The following is a 21,036-nucleotide window of genomic DNA, read 5'->3' on the forward strand; positions in this document are numbered from 1 at the left end:
CCCATAAATTTCCTTCCTTTAATCTCTGCACCAACCTCATTTCTTACCTCTTTTTTCTGGTCCCATCACCCTCGACTATATAACACCTCATTCCCGTCTTCATCTTCCACACAAATTCTAACATTTCACTCCCAAAATGATGCTGCTCTTTCTTTGTCTCCCAGTACTCCAGCTCCTACCTCTCATGTTTTATCCTCATCTTGCTCTGTCTTTCACGACCATCATGTCAGATTCTGGCGGCGCGCCTTCATCTCTAGTCGACGGCCCTCAGACCGGGTTCTCCATGAAGCAGGACGGCGCTCGAACCGACGCTCACGAGCAAGAAGCGGTTTACGACATCATGCGAGCCACCGGCAACGACTGGGCCTCCGATATCCCCGACGTGTGTCGTGGCCGGTGGCACGGGATCGAGTGCATGCCCGACAAGGACAACGTTTACCATGTCGTGTCACTCTCCTTCGGAGCGCTCTCTGACGACACGGCTTTCCCTACATGCGACCCGACCCGGTCCTACCTTTCACGGTCCGTCACTAAGCTGCCCCACCTCAAGACCCTCTTCTTTTACCGTTGTTTCAGTTACAATCCTCAGCCAATCCCTGCTTTTTTAGGCAAGCTGGGCCCCACGCTACAAACATTAGTCCTCAGAGAAAACGGGCACGTGGGTCCCATCCCGAACGAACTGGGTAATCTGACCCGTTTGAGAGTGCTGGATCTTCACAACAACGACCTCAACGGTTCAATACCGTCGTCCCTGAACCGGATCCCCGGTTTAAGGTCGCTAGACCTAAGCGGCAACAGATTAACCGGGCCCATACCCGATTTAACGTGCCCTTCCCTAGACATACTGGACCTGGGCGAGAATCTTCTGACCGGCCCAATACCATCCACCCTAGGAACCTGCCTTTCTCTCATCAAACTGGATCTCAGCCACAACCACCTTACCGGACCGATACCAGAGAAAATCAACGGCCTGAAAGAGCTCATGCTAATGGACCTGAGCTACAACCTTCTCTCAGGCCCATTCCCAAAATCCCTGAAAAGCTTGAGTTCTCTTCAGGCCCTCATTCTGAAAGGTAACCCAATGGGTCCAGGCCCAACAACAATTCCCACTGACTTGTTTGACGGCATGGCGAAACTTATGACCTTAGTGTTATCAAACATGAACCTGCACGGCCCAATACCAGAATCACTGGGCAGATTACAAAGCCTTCGTGTGGTTCATCTTGACGGGAATTTACTAAACGGGTCGGTCCCGAAGAGCTTGAAGGAGCTGAAGAATCTGAGCGAGCTGAGGCTGAATGATAATAGGCTAAGTGGGTCAGTCCCATTTAGCAGAGAGATGGTGTGGAGGATGAAGAGGAAGCTAAGGCTGTACAATAACTCTGGTCTGTGTTATGATCAGAAAAGTGGGTTCAGGGACAGTGAAGACTCTACTCTCAATAATTATGGCATCGAGATGTGTGATGAGAGTTCAAGTGGTGGTTCAGGAGGAGGAGGAGGATCACTTGGGACAGTGCAGCATCTTTCATCAGTGACTCATCAGAAGTCATCAGAGCCAACAACAACAACAACAACAACCACATATGTTTCATCGGATGCTGTTCTTGCGGATGCAGTTACAAGGTTGTTGGGACTAACTTCACTTCTTCTCTTCACTTTGATTTTATTGTAAGCAATGACTAATGGAAGACTCTGTATGTACGTATGAACGAGTAGCAGAATATATATTAAAGGTTTTCTTTCTGATTGTACCGCAAATAAAGTTGAGTTTTCTTTCTAGACCCTGACTTAGGCTGTGTGAAAAGGCAAAGCAGGTACTAGAGCTCTGGAGGGAAAAAGGTTGATTAAAAGTCATTGTATAGTGATTGTGATTTAATGCTGAAGTATATATTAGTGTATCTATTTGGTTTCCATTAATAAATATCCAATATGGGACCACCTCTCGCAGCATATGCCCTCTCAATTAATATTTAGCTAGCTAGGTTGACTCTCATTGAAGGATACTAATTACACTGTTGGGTTGAAAAAAAAAACCTTAAGTTCACCAAAAAAAAGAAAAAGAAAAAGAAAAAAGAAAATAAAACCTTAAGAGTTTTTTTTTGAGCAAAAATACCTTAAGATTTATTGCCCTTAAAAAAAGAAGAACTTTCTCCCGCTTTAGAATGCTCGTTGCTTTGCTTTGGGGTATTTTTATACGTGGATTAAAAAAAATAGATGACCTAAATTAAAGTAGAATGTAATGATGTTTTACTAAGATATATACTCTTTCCCATCACATTTAATGGCGAGAATGAAAAGGCCAAAAAAAAAAAAGCTATTTTTTAAATATAATTTTTCATGGGCACTAAATATGTGCAAACTGTCTTCCATGAGTGTAATTTTTTTTTTTTCAAAGGATGCATCATTCTTCCACTATATGCAAGTTTTTTCCGTGACATTAGATTAATACCATATGCAAGTCATCGTTCATATATGCTCTTTTTTTTTTTAATTATATGCATGTTTCTTTAAACATATACATTTTTCTTCCATAAACATTAAAGAAATTAGGTCTTTGCAATGTTTTCCATGTATGAAAATATTCTTTAATAGTATGCATGCTTCTTCCCTGTTTTTAAAATTTTCTTCTATTTACATGTTTTCAAGAAAAAGAATATTTCTTTTTCTTGAAAAGTTTCACGCTTTCAGGAAAATTTTGTTTCTTTTCCTGGAAAGTTCCACGTATTTAAGAAAACCTATTTGTTTCCTGGAAACTGGAAAGTTCCATTTGAGTGACATGGGCAATTTGGACATTTAAATTGAAAATTTATACCTATGATGTTTGCACAATTAGTTTGCTGAATGGAGACTTCTAACCAATTTTTCCAATAATTAAAGTCTAACGTAGTGTTTGGTTTAGTAGAGGGGAAAAGGAGAGATTTTGATGAGGAGGGTCATATTTTATAAAGGTGAGGGAAGAGAAGAAAACTTAATGATCTCTCCAAATTCTCTTAATTTTAAAAATTCATTAAAAAAATTCTCCTATATTTTTTATTTGTTCCAAATAAAAAGAGGGGAATAAATATTTTTCTCCCTTCCAATCAAACAGAGCATGAGAGCACCAATTAAAAAAAAAAATATTGCTGACAGTATGATGGAGTGAAGCAATTTGATGAGAGGATATAAGCATCTATGAATATAATATGATGAGATGGTGGCTAGTGAAGCCAATTAATGGAGATTATAATAATAATTATAAATAAACAACAACTCATTTCTATGGAATTTGTCTTCTAAAGGTTAAGAGACAAGCACTTGCAGTCTATTGTGACATCAATGATTGACAAGTTGATGAGCATAATAACACCTAATTAATTAATCATTCAATTAAATTACAACATTTAGTCATTATTGTGATGTAATTACTTCTTCCTGTTAATCACTGAATTCAAATTATTGTGATTACTTCTTCTAGTTCTAAATAAAAAATTTACTTAATTAATTCAACGTAGAAAATTGATTCAGTTAGTTAATTGTTATTATTATGTAAAAAATGTGTGTTACTTTTCTTAAAATACTCCTCTTTTATATGTTAAATAAAAATGAGAAAAAAAGATTGAGATCCACTGTCGAGGATCAAAACAAAAACATTAACTACATCATATACATTTAGGACCAAAAGAATTATGTCCTATTATACGGGGCCCATTGGTGGTTAAGTCTGCTGTGCTTTTATTTTATCCCAAAAAAAAAAAAGATTTGTGTCCTATAATGTTGGCAGTACATTTTTGCCGACAAAAACATGTTCATTAATAATTCAATTAACATTTTCTATAACTTACATTTCTTTCATATATTATGGTAGGTGCCAAAACTTCCCTTCTATTTCAACACAGCCAATAATACCCACTTGGGCACTTACTAGTACCTCGGTCCAAAGCCACACTTCGCCCAAAAAAAAAAGGTAAGGGAAAAAACAATTCCATTTTATGTTGTATTTATAGATACACATATACATACACATACAAATATTCAAAATTTCCATATATGAAGTCACAAAAGAAGAAGATCCAAGTCCCAAGGGGGTAAAAGGCACTGAAGAAACAAACAATGAAGGAAGCTGGAGCGCATGCCATGCATGTCCTGTTTTTGCAGTCTCGGGGAGACATATTGTACTAAAGAATTAGCCGATCGCAGAACTTTCGATTTACTCATTTAAGAATTGTGCAAAGTTTTGAATGTTTGTCTCACTGCCTTGTTTTTGCTTATCTGTTCTGGAAATTAACAAGTTACTCAAAACTTATGGTAATATAGAAGTAATCATATAGTAATATAACTTATAGTAATAAACATGCCATAACATTCCATATTAAGGTCTTCTTCCCCAGAAAACAACGTTTTTTTTTTTAATAGTTTGCGAGATAAACAAGCGCTTTTAAATTAATGTTTTAAATTGCATATTACAACCTCGCTCTTATTTTTTTTAATAGAAAATGGACCCCATGTATTTGTTTCTGAAAATTGTGAACAGCTGGACTTGGGGTTACACATCTCTTCATCGGCCGAAATAAACAAAAGCAACTTCATCTGCGGCTCTTTTTTGGGGTTTTCCTTTTCGCTGAGCTCCAACGTTCGCGTGACGATACATCATCAGCTTTTGCCCGCGGAAGCATGTTTTCGGCTTCTCTCAGAGTGTTACGTTTGGCATCTTTTTCTCTCTCATCTTTTTTCCTCACACCCTCTTGTTAACTCTTCTTGGCTCTGAGAAGAATCACTTCTGCTGTGGAGGAACAATAAGAGAATCTGATTTGGTTTCCTGGGTCAATCTCAAGTTCGGATTTTTGTTTACTTCTTGGGTTCGACTGAGAGGTCAGAGGGTTCGGAGAAGTTATCAACAGAGAAATACGAGAAGGTGGGACTGATTGGTTGCAAGGGTATGGCTTTTTGCCCAATCTTTTGTTGTGGAAGGGGTTCGGATCGGTACGTCAATCATACAATGGTCTCTACTTTCTAGTTACTAACTGCTCGTTGTATCTTTTCTATGTTCTTATTGTTTTGGATCAAATATGTGATATGAACTCAAGGTCAAGGCATTCCCCAATTCAGTTGTGGGTGGAAAATGAAACTAAGAAAGGGTTTTGGATTCTGGGTTTCCCATGTTCTCGGGATGATCAAATGACTCCGACCATGAAACTAAAAGCAACCTACTGGTCTAGTTTGGTAGTTGAAGAGAACATTTAGACTCTGCTCTTCATAACTAAGTTGACAGAATAGTTATTTCTGGGCGTGCCTTGTATAATTGTTTTGTTACCTGGATATTTCAAACTACTGTTTCCCCCCTTTTATGTGATTTAAACTCGTCTGTAACTGTTACTTCTAATGGAGGTTGATGTTAGAGTCTCTGAACATGCAGCAAAGCGCGAGGGAAGTCACAACAACCACCATGGCGAGTCTTTTCCTTAAAGGAGCTGCACTCAGCTACAAATAATTTCAACTATGATAATAAACTTGGAGAAGGGGGATTTGGCAGTGTTTACTGGGGCCAGCTTTGGGATGGATCACAAGTAAGGGGATACTGTCTTTTTTAATTCTTGGTCGTTTGTTGCCCATGATCGTTTCAACCCAAAAGTGATCTTCTCATTCTTCTATTGGCCTCTGAAGGGATTTATTTATAGTACTTGTCTGTAACTGTAACTCCTAGTTTGGAAAGTGATCTTCTCATTTGTGAGGGACATTGATATAATGTTGTATGGGACTCCTTTCTTTTGGCTTAAAATATGATGGCCCATCTGATCTCTGTCTCTGAGCCTGCTTTGATATCTTCGAGTCATCTTAAAAAGAATTTCCTCAGTTTTACATGACACTGTGAGGTAGATTTTTACATGAAAATTATAAGATATTGGAAGCGTCTGTGTGGATACAGTAAAAATGATGGTTCTTGAATTTTATTGGTCACAAGATATGAAGCACCGACATTTAAAGAAAGTAGCCATATGATCAGTATGACACTAAGTATTTGACTCCTGTAATTGGTACGCTTAGAAATGAGAAGTGTTTAAAATTTAATATTTGACACTGATACTTTTTAAACATGTTCTGACATATGCTAGCGAAACATGTGTTTATTGATGTTTTCATACTTATATGCACAAATGTTTATGTATTTGTTGGATTCTTAGGTTTAATATTTCATGTTCTATGTTTAACATGTTTCAAGTGGCTGTCAACAAATGCTAACTCTCTTCACTGAGTTAGGGCCATTTCTGGCAACACAGGTCCCCCCCCCCCAAGCAAAAACAAAACCAAAAAAAAAAAAAACAAAGGAAGGGTGGGGGGTTTGTTTCATAGGCTCAGAGAAAATGTTTTTGCAAATGTTTCAGGTGCTGCCAAACTTCTGATCAACTGATTTTTAGTGAATGGTTGTGGAAATGAAGCAATTCAAATTCAAATATGCTTTATAGTACTTGATGCAAACATAGCTGTATCGTCCTTTTCTCTTTTATAGATCTCTTCAATCTGGCTGCTAGTAATTATTTTTATCCCCATTAAGTAAGAAGTATTTAAAATGTGTACTCATGCAGATTGCAGTGAAAAGATTGAAAGTTTGGAGCAACAAAGCAGATATGGAATTTGCTGTTGAAGTTGAGATATTGGCAAGAGTTCGACACAAGAATCTTCTTAGTCTGCGAGGCTATTGTGCTGAAGGGCAGGAACGGTTAATTGTATATGACTATATGCCAAATCTGAGCTTACTCTCTCATCTTCATGGACAGCACTCAGCAGAATCCCTGCTGAATTGGAGCAGACGGATGAGTATTGCAATTGGATCAGCAGAGGGAATTGCGTGAGTACTGATTTGCCCCTTTCTCTCATAGCTTGTGTCACTGCTCATATATTAATCATATAATGTATTTCTTTCAGATATCTCCACCACCAAGCAACTCCACACATCATCCACAGAGATATTAAAGCGAGCAATGTTCTCTTGGATGCAGATTTCCAGGCTCAGGTTGCAGATTTTGGTTTTGCTAAGTTAATCCCTGAGGGGGCAACACATGTGACTACAAAGGTCAAGGGCACCCTAGGCTATCTTGCACCGGAGTACGCTATGTTGGGTAAAGCATCTGAGAGTTGTGATGTCTTCAGTTTTGGAATTCTCTTGCTGGAACTTGCAACTGGAAGGAAACCAATTGAAAAACTGAGTGCAACAGTGAAGCGGTCAATAACTGATTGGGCACTACCATTGGTTTTTGAGAAGAAATTTAGTGAAATTGCAGATCCAAGACTAAGTGGTGACTATGTGGATGAAGAGCTTAAAAGGGTTGTTTATGTTGCACTTGTTTGTGCTCAGAATCAGCCTGAGAAGAGACCCAACATGCTGGAGGTGGTAGAGCTGCTGAAGGGAGAATCTAAAGTGAAGTTCTCTCAGCTAGAGAATCATGAACTTTTTAGAAGCCCTCAACCTGCTGATTCCAACGATGACAAGATACAAGCTGCCGAAGATAGTTCCGACTTTATAACAGCAGAGAATGAATCAAAACCAGAGTTGAAGGAGAATCCTGGGCCATAAATTATGCAAAATACTGAAACTGGAATAAGTGCTGGTTATGAAGCTTCCACTAATTGCAGTTTGTTATTATTGCAAGGCTAGTACCATTTATATTGGGTGCCATGGACATTTTAGCCACTATCAATATGAAAGCATGGTTTAGTGCTTGGGGTTTGTGTGCATCAGTTTCATGTTTAGAGCAACTGATGTTTGTTCATTGGTTTTTCTCCCCTCTAGTTCTCGGGTTTTACCTCGCATTGCAGCCTTGCCATTTCATTTAATTTGGACATAGTCATCTGAAAATTTGTTATATGGCTTCAAAAGGTCAATCGTTTGTAAATCTACATTTGTGTTTTGTTCATGTACATTATGATGTGCCTTTCAAGGCTTTATGTACGAAATAGAAACTTTGTATAGCAAGTTGTTTGTTGATCCGTCCTTAGGCCTTCAGCACATTTTCATTTTAGGAGACAGAAGGAAAGGATGAAATCATGTTATTCAGAATTTGACTTTATCACCCTTCCGCTTCACAATTACTACCAATCCTTGAAAAATGTGCCAGTAGCGTTCCGTAGTGTATACTTTTCAAGAGATAAATTGGGATGGAAGCAAGTGCTCCTGAACCCATCAACTTAATTCATCAAGCATAGTTAGCAAACCGTAATCCAAAACTTGACAACTCATCTGCAAAAGCAGACAAGGCTCAATAGGAATTTAACTTGACTGCTAATTCTGGAACATATTTACAGTGCCGTAATAGTGTTGTGACAAGCAAAACTATTCAGATGTTACAACTTACAACATTTTCTGCCAATTACAGGGCAAAATTACAGAGAAAAAAGTTCAAGTAAATGTATCCTCGCGATCTCCCTCGGCAATTGTTTCCGCTTCCTCCATATTGCTGAACTCTAAGAAATGAGTTGGTCTGTGATCTTCATGGTAATACTCTCGTGGTGTTCCCAACTTCACTCCATACTTCATGCCAGATGCGTGTCTCACCCCCATGAAGTTGTAATTCCACGGTCCATTATCAGGAACCTAAGGAATTAAACCAGAAAACCATCACGACATGTACTTGCCAAATTAAAGAGAAGGAACCTATTATTTGAGAGGAAGGTTTCCCAATGAAAGAATGACAAACATACTATAAGGTTTTGAGAAGATTGAAAAACTTACCATGTAGAAACCATAGAAGCGATCACTGAGCAGCATCTGAACCTTCTCATAGTGAGTAGGAAGGTAGCCATGAGGATTGCTTCCAGTATCCTTATTGACACGTCCCCACTCATAACCAGATGGAGTGAGCTTGTATGCAGTTAATGAACAAGAGCCTGGAGTAAAACTGCAAGTCAAGATAATGCACTTTTCGCCATCCCATTGCTTGTTGTTCTCTAAGACCTTGGCATGTGAAGTGAGATCCTGCAATGTTTCTTACTCAGGTGAGACGATGTACCTCGTCATGACAATGGCACACTCTTTACAACTATAAAAATTTCTTGATTTCATACTTTTGTTTGCTGGGTTCTATATCTCATTTTATGGTATTATACAGGGTGGACTAGGAAACCTTGCAATGTTTTCTACTTAAAATTAATAGCAACTGAGTTGAGCAAGAACCTGAGGAGACAACTGTGGAAGTTCATTTGGTTGAGTATGCATCCATCCCAAAGGCTCCAAATCATTCAAGAAATCATGCTCCGGAAGAGCTGATGGGAGGTGGACTTGCTGATGAGTCCCCCATTGTGGTGGCATCACAATGCAACGGATTTCTTTAACCTGTGGGTTGTCTGGAGGACTTACACCATACAGGTATCCAGCAATTTGTGTTCGTAGATCAGCTATGCAGATAAACTTTTTCAAAATGTTCTTGGGCATAATGTAGGTGTAACCAGTTTCCTGAACAACCACTTGACTGTCAGCAGATGACTCAAATTATATAATACAATCGACAGAAATGAGATAGGAGAACACATCTGACCTTTATATCCTCTGAGTTTACATAAATATGATTAACACGAAGGTACAGATTTGTTGCTGAAATTGCCCTGACACGCCAGTCAGTCTTTGAACCAAATGCAGCCTGCTCATAGGGACTAGTGGTGGTGACAATGAGCTCATCCCCATGAACATTTGTTGTCCTTGTTGTTACAGCTGTCAGTTGACTGGCTTCTTTTGCCTGCAAAGAAAGTTCAACTCAAGTAAATAACAGAAGACCTGTGGTCGGAGGAATTCTCTCAAACTTGATATTTAGGAAGAAACCCAGAAAAGAATCAAAACCTGTTTCTCAATCTCTGCTATCTGTTGCCGCTGTTGAGAAGGTGGAGTAATCTCAGCTCCAAGTATGATGTCACGAATCTCAGACTGAGTCAAGGCAGAAGTATTGACATTGTTCTTCTTGGCATAATCTGAGAGTATGAGATCTCTTAATGCAACCTCCACCTGTCAATGCAATTAATATGTTTTGATTACATTAACAACTAACAGAGCTGCAGAATGAAATACAATGTTAACCTAGGAAAAGTTTATATATTAAATAACTTCCTCAATTGGATGATTTTCCCATTAGCGGGTTTTGCATTAATCTTGACCATTAATTTATGCTTTAAGAGCTTGCTATTAAAATACCCAGCCCAAAGTCTTAGGTTACTAATAGGTGTAGGGCAAGGGGGAAGGGGTGGGGGTAGAGGGGAATGCTAAGTGCTTTCAAGAGAGCAAATTAAAGAAAAACAGAGATCTAAGGGAGAAGAGAGAAGCTGAAGATAACTAAAGCAAAATACTTCTCAATAATAAATCTTCAAAACTGACTGATGAGATCTAGGACTACTAAATGAGCCATAAATAAGATATTTGAATAATTAAAGAACTAACTTTTAAAATAGAGAAACTTAGTACACGTGAAATCACTAAAACCAAAATAATTCCAGTCATGTTTCCCTTCACTAAACTTCAGTGTCAACTAACCAGCAACTATTTTCAAAACATAAATATACAACCTCCCATTTCCTGAGCATTTTCTTGACAATGGAACCCAGGGAAAAAAGTGCTTAAACTGTAAAATCAAAATTACCTTCATCCACTGGTCATCATTGAGAGAAGGCCAGATGTGATGTGGCTCAGTGACAATTGTTTTGTCAGGCTTTAGCAACATCTTTGCCTTCTCATTATTTACATGAAGGGCACGGAGAATCAATATCAACCTGGAGAATGCAGTGTAAGATGAAATACTTTTCAACCAGTCATCATAAATGTTGAACAAAACCATTTGAGGTTCTGTAGCCTTCAAAATAAGATCGCCAAATTTCTCAATCTTCAAGCATGCTTGGAATGGAAGCTGAAGCTCACTTCCTTTAATAACAATGTTGGGGAAGTCCAGAAGGTGAACCTCTAATGGATCCAACATTCCTTTACGAGTGACAATAATTTGCTTGGGCTGTTCTTCAACAGGCAAAGAACGTACAAGAGCAGCAACTTCTTCTGCTGTTTTCCACTTGGCCAGCTGACCAAGACGCTTCTGACCAGCCCAGACACTTGTATGGATAACCTACATTAAAGGATAAAACATGTCACAATCTGGACAATCATTGCTGTAAAAACCCTATTAGGAAGAAAAGGATCGAGGAAAAAACCTTCAGAAACAATTGGCCAGTCCTTGGATTAAAAATGAAGATGGCACCATTGATGGGTTTTGTTGTGAGATTTCCTTCAAAGGTCTTATGGATTGTAACACGATACACATTAGTGTCATCAACAAACCATATAATCTGATTGCTGAATATCTCTCCATAGTTTTGGGATGACAAGTATGGTTCTGTAGGCTCAGAAGAATACAACTGAAGCCCCTTCCTTATCCGCTCTCTCAAGACATACAACGCAGGATTTGACTGCACATGCACAAGACAATCAGTAAAATAATTGATTGCACAATCAAAAAGCATACTCAAACAAACAAGGCCACCCAAGTTCAATCCAGTAGACTCTGGCAGGTAAAAATTTGGGTAGGGATCTTAGGTTCTAGCCTAGCAGGGACTTATTGAAGAACTAAAATGATGTACACCAAAATGACCTCTTTTTTTTTTCATGGTTGTGCTACCTTCATGATTTTATTCATGGCCTGCTGAAGCAGTGGCTTTGAACCAGGGAACCAGTTGCCAAATGCGGAGTGCAAGTTATATGCCAAATCAATGCCAATCATCACCCCTGCATGAAAGCAACAATCAGGCTAACAGTCTAATTGATGATAAAGAAAATAAAGTAGAACAGATTAAAAATACCTGTAGGAGATGGATATATAGACATATTATCCGTTGTATAATCCATAAATTTTGCCCGTGTGTAACGCTCAATATCATGAGAGTCATAATCCCCCCATCTAAGCTGTACATCAATCCAGTACTTATTGCTTGCCTTCTGATCAAAAACATCCTTAGACTCAGCCACCAGACTAGGCTTTGACATTGGCCATCGATGGGCAGCAAACAGAAGAATGTCTGCACAAGAGCTGTTCATTTTGTAACTTTTCCTCGGATGGATTGTTTCCTTCTGGACAGTCTCAATCTCCAAAGCATCCAATTCCTGATCCAAAACCTGACACAGATCCATGACAACACTCTCATGGATCTTCTGCCACAAATGGGCTCTGAATATCTGAATAAGAGATATCTTCAAAGTAGGTATCTTCCCATGCATGAAAATACCAGTCAGATCTAACTGCACTTGGAACCCCACATAAACATTGGCTCGATTTATGGTTGGTGACCACCAAAGAGTAAACCTACGATTAGGTATCTGGTTGAGACCAGATCTCTGGGCATTTGTTAACTTCTTATACTTCATAGATTCCTCAAAGCCTGATGCCTTTTCCCAAAACAGACCTTCCCAGGTTGGAAAGCTGAAGTGAAAAGAAGTGGCGAATCAGTCGAAAATTTTATTATATTCATTAATCACATTTTATAACTAGTATTTTAAATTTGGTTGTTTGAGCATTAGTTATCTATACCTTGAAAAACCTGTTTATTTGTAAGTTCAGAAGTTTTAGACAGTAAGAATTCTTGCCTAGTCAATGGTTTGTTTGTCACATCACATGCAGGCAATAGAAAGAGCTAAATACTGTACACTTGTTTTCTACTCCCAACAGGTATAACATTACTTGAAATTTTATCTGACAAACTTCAGAATAATATCATCTGCTTTATAAAGTGGTTAAGCAGTTAGAAATTCCCCCTCAATGCAACAATAGACTATGAGGGAATAGATGCTTACTATGTTCCTTTGAACAGAGTATGTTCAAGAATTCCTTCAACACCTCCAAGGGCTTGAATTACATCAGTACGGTAATTGTTCAAGTTCCACAACTTCCCATCATGCCTCTGGTGTGTCCACCAGAAAGGGTTTTGTTTCAGAACCTGGTACTGTTTGAAGTCTGTACGCACCCTCCATCCTTTATCATAAGCCAAGGTGTGTCTATCCTTTTGGAATAAAGTGTTTATACGCGGTATACCTCTATCCCATGAATCCTATCAATTAGAAAATGGAGATACATGTCCGAAAGTCAAGATAAAATTCCATACAAGAGAAACAGGAAGCATATTAGTTTCATAACAGATAAAAATTAAAAGACATCCCCCATATCATTGCCTCTACTTTTAAATACAAAAACGACAGCACACAAGATCTAGTAACAAATCATCAGAAAACTCACTTCCAGATCTTCAAGGGTCAAACGCCTATTTTGTGCTTGTGCCTCCTGCCTCTTTAATGCATATTCAGCCCAGACACGCTGTGAGTCAATGAATTCACTCTCCCAAGGCTGTCAAATGTCAACAATCCAAAAAATAGTGTTAAAAATACATATATGCAGGTGGTGGTGTAGATAGATTGTGACATTTATTTTGGTGGCTTTTTTTTTCTTTTTGGGGTGGGGGTGGTTGGTGTTTGGAGTTCACCTGAATGTAGCGATAAAGGTTGGGAATCAACTGGTCCTCTTCATGACTCATCCCACTCCTGAAGTGTGTCACACCAACATCAGTCTGCTGACTGTATCGGAGATCACTTTGTGGAATCAAAATGTGACCCATGGACAACATGCCAAGTCCTCCGATTTCTTTTGGGGTGTAGAAAATGACAGGAGGAAATCTGATATAAGGCAATACATCAGTACAGATTTAACACAAGAAGACAATAGATTAGTATAGACTTTAAACCAAGAGTTATGAATAATAGGATCTGATTACTTACCTGCTAGGCATCTTTGAGTTCAATCCAATCTTAATACGAGTCTGAATCTTATTTTCACATTTAACAAGCAAATCTAACAGCTCTTGAGTGTGTACAGTTGCCTCCCGGAAGTATGTCATAAGACCTGATGAGAGCTTCTGTCAACAAACTGATGACAACAACTACAAAGAGCTCCTAGAGTAACAAAAACAATTCAACTCCACTGACCTATCAAAGCTGTGTTCCATTTATTGACAATTTTTGTAAACGTAGTAGATCCGGAAGACATGAGAATCTGCCTAACACGATTCTCAAACACTTTCATGTGTTCATCATCAACTCTTAAAAAGGCAACTGCTGTCCTCTCTTTCGTCTGTTCATTTTGTAAATTCCAAACACCATCTCTTGTATTGCTGAACGCTTCTTGAGTCATTCGAATTTTTGGGAGTATCCGAACTTCAAACCCACACCTACAAGTCATCAAGAGGTGTAAGCAAAGAGATTCTTTTGGTTCATCCATCATATAAAAAGAGCCAGCACAAGGGAAAAAATGTGAGGACAGCCAGTTCTCACACAAAGTTACATAAAATAATATGCAGTCATCATTGGCAATTAGGTAAAAACTGTGACAACCGACAACAACAGGGATGTCCAATATTTCCATCAGGGGAAAGCTAGATACTGAGCAAAATTGCTCAGAACCAGTGAAGCTACATGTTCTTTCTATTGTTTAAACTTAGGAGCAAAGCTAAATATTAAATCATTATTCCATCAGGTTAGACATCTACAGCCAATTTAAAACTTACAATAACTGGCAATGGAATGTGTGAAGAATTTGACAAAGGCAACCACTTCAGTGAAGAACAAAAAGTTAAAAACAAAATGTTATTTTAAAATCATTGAATACTTACATGCTGAAAAGCAAGTTTGGATTATCTTTGCTGTAAACAGAAACAAAGCTGTTCTCCCACTCTAAAGTTGTTATGCTTCGAGGAAGACGATTCTTCATATCCCAGAAGACACTCCTCCCAAGATTGACTGAAAAGGACGCAACAGAAAAAGCCATCCATATTACAACTAAGCTTTATCATAAATTACAACCCACTCAAGATAGAAAGGAAAAATAAGCACCATCATGTTTCATGAGCCTCATTCTTGCATCTCTTGGCCAGCACTTTTTATTGTTGTAGCCCACCATATTCTCATTGTTAGGATCAGGATGCTCAGTGAGGTAACGCTGTATGAGGTCTCGGGCTTCCTCATGAGTAAAGCGAAATAATATATGAACCCGATCTATGTACCGAGAATAAAGCCTAATTGGATGCCTTGTCTCAACTTTCGTGTCCCAGTAAGTGATGAATTCATTAGGCATTTGTGGTGGGCCAGCAATTTCACTGGCTCGAGTAAGTCCGAGAAGTAACAAATCTAGCACAAGTCCATAATATTGGACAACAAAAGATGCAAACTGCAGACCACGTATAAGACCATATGAATTTGTATGGCTCATATCTTTGTATGATAAAACAACATTGTTTTTTGCAGTGACATAATCAGCAATGTTATGGTCAAGAACCAGACGGAGAAGCCTGCAACATAGGGAAGTTAATTTAGAAGGACAGCACTGATTACTGATTACATTTAGGTGATTTGCAGAATGCATACCTGTTGAGCATTGTTAAATCAATTTTGTCAAAGAACTTCTCAAATTTAGTCTGCAGCATCACAACACACTGGCCCTCACTGGTATCCCATATACCTTGCAGATTGTTTATACCCTGACACCATTTATAAACCAGAAGTGGGGGTGGCTCTGAATCTGCTGGCTTGATCCAGTTAGGAAAGAGATGGCGCTTATCACCTTCATACCATAAATACTGATCAAGATAAGCATCTGTAATCTTCTCTAGAGGCTCTATCTCATAAACCGGAATCAAGTAGCTATACAAATCCATAAACTCTATCCCAACCTGACAAAGGAGAAAAAAATCATAACTAACTTGAATTGAGCTAGATTTGCATAAAAAAAAAAAAAACTTGAGCTAGATATCCATATCCTTAAGCTAATAAACTTGCAATTAAATATCAGCATACTTCTTTGAAAGCACGTTGGGTGAGAGATGTCGCTTGATTCTTGAGAGGGCCTCATGTGGATTGTCATAAGCTTGTTCAATCAGCCCCAACTCTTCTCTCTGCAGTTGATTCAACCTCACTGCAACACTGTAGGATTCTTTCAACCTCTCAAGAGCAAGAATTAGCAGTTTGGTATCATGCTTGTAAGACAAAGGAGGGAACGGAATGGGGGAGAACTTCCTTGATTCCAACCAATGAACTGTGGTTGTGTAGATAGCAACAGCTTCTTCAGGAGTGACGTATGGACCATCTTTCAAATAATTGTGTTGCCGCTCCTGTGACAAAGATAAATGATCAAGGAATAAATAAAATATAGTACTATGGCAATTAAACTTTCAAGGGAAAACATCGGACCATTAAATATATATTCTAAACAACTAAGATTCAAGTTTGAATAATAAAAAAGACCCATGATACATTTTAATGACTCGTGAAGGAGGCTAAACACACCTGCTCAGCCTTCAGCCATAGTCGTGTCAATCTTCCAAGATTTTTACGACACACAGTCTTATCAACAGTTGCCCCTCTTCTGATACGTTCACGATTATAATGAGCAACATTGGTCCACCAGTCTGCTTTAGACTTCACATAACGGAGGATCATGTTTTCTATGGGAACTGGCAAACCAGGAACCTACATAACAACAGAGTATGAAAATCAACAACGGAATTGTGAACATAAAGAGCGGGGAGTAGCTTCTCTCTGGCAGCACTAGCAAAACATCTTCCATAATTAATATTGCAAAATAATTTTCATTGGCAATTGTACATGCGCCTTACTATTCATATGCCAAGAAATTACATTATTCATCTCTTAGCAGTTTTCTCCATATCCAGTATGAGAATTCTACTTTTGCTCGTTCACTAACAAATTCATGCTAGCCATAAAAACAAAAATTAAGTGGTCCTTTACCTTCCAAGGAATATTTGCTTTCCAGCAGCGCCAAGCCTCACTCAGATGCTGCAATATAGTCCTGGCCTTATTCTGCTTAATGCCCTCTGCCATTCAAAGAGGGAGAAGCACTGTTACTTAGCAAAACTTGAATTGCAAAAGCCACTTAGTGGAAGGAAATCCAAAATTCTAAAATAGAAAACAGTACTAAACAAATACCAGGCATGGCATCAAGCACATCATGCATAACTGCTGCTCGAAGCTCCAAGTCAAAATGGCTCTCAACACGCTGCTTAGTAACAGTCTTTGCCACACCTTTCGAATGCCGTCCCTCAAACTGCCGTGCAAGTAAATTGCCTAACCATCGTTCAAGAAGTGGAACAATACCACGAAGAAAGAACAACCATACTCTCCACATTGGTGCCCAAAATCCACAGCCAGGACCTTTCCCAACAGGTCCAGTGTTAAACCGATAGTAAATCAAGTGCTTCAAGTCTTTGCACATTCTAATTTGCCGCATAAGCCTGTACTTGTACCGATACATACCAGTCAACTGACCAACATGAGAAAAAGTATATTGCAAACCATCAGCCAGTTGGAATGCATCCACATTACCCAGACGGAACTGGACATTGGCATCCACTACAAGCTTAGTCAACCGGAGGATTTCACGGCAAAGATGAAAAGCATTACCAAATCGTGATTTTTTCCTTTCTTTTGTAGTAAGGGTTTTGACGGGCTTCAGATTGAAATTGTAATCAAGGTGAAGATAATTCAAATTTTTTCTGTGTATCAAGAGATTCAACATATTATAACCCTGCCTGCAAACTTGAAGACCTGCTTCAACCCAATCAAGTTCAGTGGTTTGGAAAAACTTGGTTGCTTGAAGAGATCTAAATAGGTGCTTCTTTTTCTGAGCCTTAGGAGGTCTATGATGCAGCTCATTCAACACAAAGCATTTCAGCAACTTTTGATAACTAACTCGAACTTTAACTGGATATGAAGGAGGACTGTTGAAAACATAAAGAAAAAAGGTTAATTTTCATATTAGGGTAAAAGTATGAGGTAGATATGCTTGAGCCAAAATGAGACTAGTCATGAAGCATTTAAGGAAGGGAGGTCACCACTTACCAATGCTCCTTATACCATTCTGACACAAGGGGAATATCTTCTGCACGTCGTGCACGACCAGATCTCATGTTAAAAGGACGAGGAGCAAATAGTAGGGAGATACCAGCTGCCGTGGTATCTGTGTAAAGCTGTGTATCTTTAAGCAAAGGTTCCACACCTTCTGGCAATTCCCACTCCTCATCCTCCTCCTCATGAGTTCTCTTCTCACGGCGCTCCTTGTTGGCACTAGTTATTGGGTGTATCAATGGATCATAATAAAATGCCGGTAGATCAGGATCTTCAGTTTTTATATACATGACCATTGGAGTGTGGTAAATACAAAGCTTCACTTTGCGAGGCCTGTTGTTATAGAGATGAGGAAATGCAATTCTGTACTCTGTCCTTAGAGGTGACCTTATAATGAGTTTATTGATGTCATTAAACTCATTCCAATCCTCATCTCCTTTCTCCATGTCACGGTAAAGGGGCTCAAACTTAGGACCACCTGCAGGATATACCCAAAAAAAAAAATCTTGACGCCTGACTTTGACCTTATACAAAAAACAGATATGCTTTGCCTCTCTTAATTTTTTTGCATTATAGAGAACCAAGATAGATTTCTTTTATAAACAAAGACAGCTTTTCTGTAATACAAAATTCATTAGAATGTGCATAGCTTCCTAGCTTTCAAATTACTAACTTATAAGTTTGTTGAGTTCTTAACCTTGGTAATCAGATAAAAAAAAAATTATCCACATCAATATCAAAATAATCAAATTTTAACAGAATTATTGACATTTCTAACTGTATATAACAATAAAAACCACATACCAGGTATGCACATGTTCAATGCCTTTGCTGTAAAGAATGACTCCATGTCAAACAAATAGAAATAATTCCGGTCAATTAGATCAGACAAAAGCTGTCCTGCAAGCCGATGCAGAGTTGCCATTATTGGAAGGGAAAGATGCCATTTCCGGTAGCTAGGGCCATTTATGAGCTTTGTTTTCACAAGAGGTTTATGGTCATAAAACCAAGTATATACAGCAGAATCTTCCTCTTCATCCAATTCCAGCTGAATCGGCTCCAGAGGATCAACATCTAACAAATTATCAGCATAATCTAAAGGAGGCTCCTCATCATCAAATGGGGGAAACCGCATCCTCTTGAAATGGCGTCGATCCCTCTTCTCCCTTCTCATCATGATCCACATAGTACCCCACTGTAAAACATTTAACCGTCGGAATTATGCAGGAGAACAAAATGCAAGGAAACGTAATAAGTGAGGGAAAACAACATACTTGTGCCAGATATATTGGTTCGACAACCCATGGTATTTCATTAACAAAAGTAATTGCCCCAGATATATGGTACAAGACCTTCACATCTCGGACCTAATTAATAAAACACAATACAGAGCTGGTATTAGTAATGGGTCTCCAAAGAAAGACACGCAAATAAGTGTGAAAGAAGACTATCACGGACAAATGAGAAATGGTAAATACCTGCTCCCATGGCATGGGCATATTCTCCAGGAGCTTGTAAACTGCATGTGGAATAAATTTCAGTGCTCCAAGATATACACGTTTGTCATGACGGTATTTTTTTGAGGACATATCCCCATGATCCCTATAATAAAGAAAGGGAAAGGAAATTACAAAGTGGATCAAGAGACAACAATGATAGCACCATCGATATTATAGATATTTTATTTTGTATTGCGACAACAGGAAGGCTAAGCTGAATAGACCAAAAACATCAATAGACTCAAAAGCAAGAATTATGATATTTCTTATTTACTGCTATAAATGTCCTTCTGCAGAATCAACCGACTCGTGAGCAGATCAATAGAGTCGGTTGATTCTGCATACAACTTTCTACTCTATTACGAGAAATCTATATTCATGTTCAAGAAAAAAGAAGAAAATTCCTTTTCAGGGCAGGAGCTGCATGGTGCTGTTTCTTCCTCACATGACTCATTAATACAAATAATAATCCGCACATAATGACAAACCGGCTGCTTAGCATCCTAGAAAGTTTGGTATCTAACTGCTTTCTTCGCCACAACGTTAAAGCCATGATCCTAACCCATGACTTGTAGCAGCGAAACGAATTTCAAAGAAATCCTACAGCGGCACCGCCACTGTAACTTGCGAACAATTTTCAAATAAAATTACTAAGAGAAAAGGAAGGAAGACAACACTCGCGGGTTGTATCATTTGCCAAGGCTCTTAGCGCAGAAAGCCCAGAACAGAAACAATTGACCAAACGTGGAGAGACATAGTAGTAACTAAAAATTTGAATTCTGAAGACAGAGGTCCCGCGATACCATAATCAGTAAGAAACCTTATTTACGACGCCGAATAAAATAGTACAGAAACACTTGCCTGATAATTTTCCTAACATGTTCCGGAGGCATATCCTCCTTCTGCGTCTCAACAAACCCAAATTTTCTCTTATCACTGTACCGCTTCGAATTCAGTTGCTGCCATTTTCTGGCTTTCTCCTCGAGCCTCGCCTCAGCATCAGCCTCGGTCTCAGCCGGGACTGGAGGCGGGGGAGGAGGCAGCACCGTGTACGACGGTTGGGCTGCAGGAGGCGGTGGAATGGAAGAGCCAGTAGTTCCTGGTGGTGCAATCTGACCGTTGTTCCACATCTTGAAAGCTTGCAAAACTATCAACTCGGATAGACTAAAGGTGGAGAAATCGCTGGACAAAGATTGCTTATACTTCCACAGCTCCTTTGGTGGATCAAACAAAGAGCCTCTGAGGGCTCCTCTTGGAGCTTCTAGTTCTAGGGTTTAAGACATAAACTTCCCCCTCGGTGAGAAGAGAGCCAAATGAGTTACTCGACAGTGGATCGAAGAGCCTTTGAAGATCGATGGCCGATGAGTGGTGGTAGTGGCGGTAGCACGTGCCGACTTTCTGAGGCCGACTTAAAGATTGGGTTGGTCCATAAACAATTGGCGGCCCGAAATGCTCTGTTCATCTTTTTCAAACTGATGTCCGGTCCAGAAGAACTCATGCCAGTTTATATTTTTAATTTCAATTCAATTATTTAGCAAAAAAAAATTCAATTCAATTTAATTGAATTATTAGAAGATTTGATTAATAGGTGTCAGTACGTCCACCAAAATATCAATATATCAGTATTAATATATATAT

General features: G+C 38.9%; 2 protein-coding genes across 2 annotated transcripts; one reads left to right on the forward strand and one right to left on the reverse strand.

The window, feature by feature from the left end:
* Window positions 1–115: 115 nt before the first annotated feature.
* On the forward strand, window positions 116–7,962 carry LOC129289859 (LRR receptor kinase SERK2-like). Its single transcript, XM_054926622.1, has 5 exons — window positions 116–1,668; window positions 4,795–4,959; window positions 5,393–5,543; window positions 6,561–6,823; window positions 6,901–7,962. The coding sequence occupies exons 1-5, from the start codon at window positions 137–139 to the stop codon at window positions 7,547–7,549; spliced, it is 2,760 nt and encodes a 919-aa protein (XP_054782597.1). The 5' UTR covers window positions 116–136; the 3' UTR covers window positions 7,550–7,962.
* Window positions 7,963–8,200: 238 nt separating this feature from the next.
* On the reverse strand, window positions 8,201–20,713 carry LOC129290922 (pre-mRNA-processing-splicing factor 8A-like). Its single transcript, XM_054927988.1, is given in 27 exon segments — window positions 8,201–8,566; window positions 8,705–8,947; window positions 9,146–9,424; window positions 9,507–9,704; window positions 9,806–9,967; window positions 10,596–11,069; window positions 11,155–11,409; window positions 11,619–11,725; window positions 11,800–12,416; window positions 12,788–13,041; window positions 13,227–13,334; window positions 13,471–13,660; window positions 13,763–13,886; window positions 13,970–14,211; window positions 14,653–14,779; window positions 14,873–15,327; window positions 15,404–15,708; window positions 15,833–15,858; window positions 15,861–16,146; window positions 16,322–16,504; window positions 16,784–16,869; window positions 16,982–17,772; window positions 17,894–18,377; window positions 18,704–19,094; window positions 19,174–19,266; window positions 19,378–19,501; window positions 20,260–20,713. Coding segments are annotated over 27 exon segments (7,068 nt in total). The 5' UTR covers window positions 20,529–20,713; the 3' UTR covers window positions 8,201–8,371.
* Window positions 20,714–21,036: the final 323 nt, after the last annotated feature.

Source organism: Prosopis cineraria, unplaced genomic scaffold (genome assembly GCF_029017545.1).
Source record: "Prosopis cineraria cultivar Desert tree isolate PC_DT_omini unplaced genomic scaffold, ASM2901754v1 PC13, whole genome shotgun sequence".
NCBI lineage: Eukaryota > Viridiplantae > Streptophyta > Magnoliopsida > Fabales > Fabaceae > Prosopis > Prosopis cineraria.

What these genes read in the sequence shown, in the direction of transcription:
- LOC129289859 (XM_054926622.1), top strand. Translation starts at nt 137, where the DNA reads ATGATGCTGCTCTTTCTTTGTCTCCCAGTACTCCAGCTCCTACCTCTC. An exon ending in CTCTTCACTTTGATTTTATT is followed by an intron (nt 1,669 to 4,794) that starts GTAAGCAATGAC and finishes CTGATTTGGTTT; the next exon opens with CCTGGGTCAATCTCAAGTTC. An exon ending in GGATCAGCAGAGGGAATTGC is followed by an intron (nt 6,824 to 6,900) that starts GTGAGTACTGAT and finishes TATTTCTTTCAG; the next exon opens with ATATCTCCACCACCAAGCAA.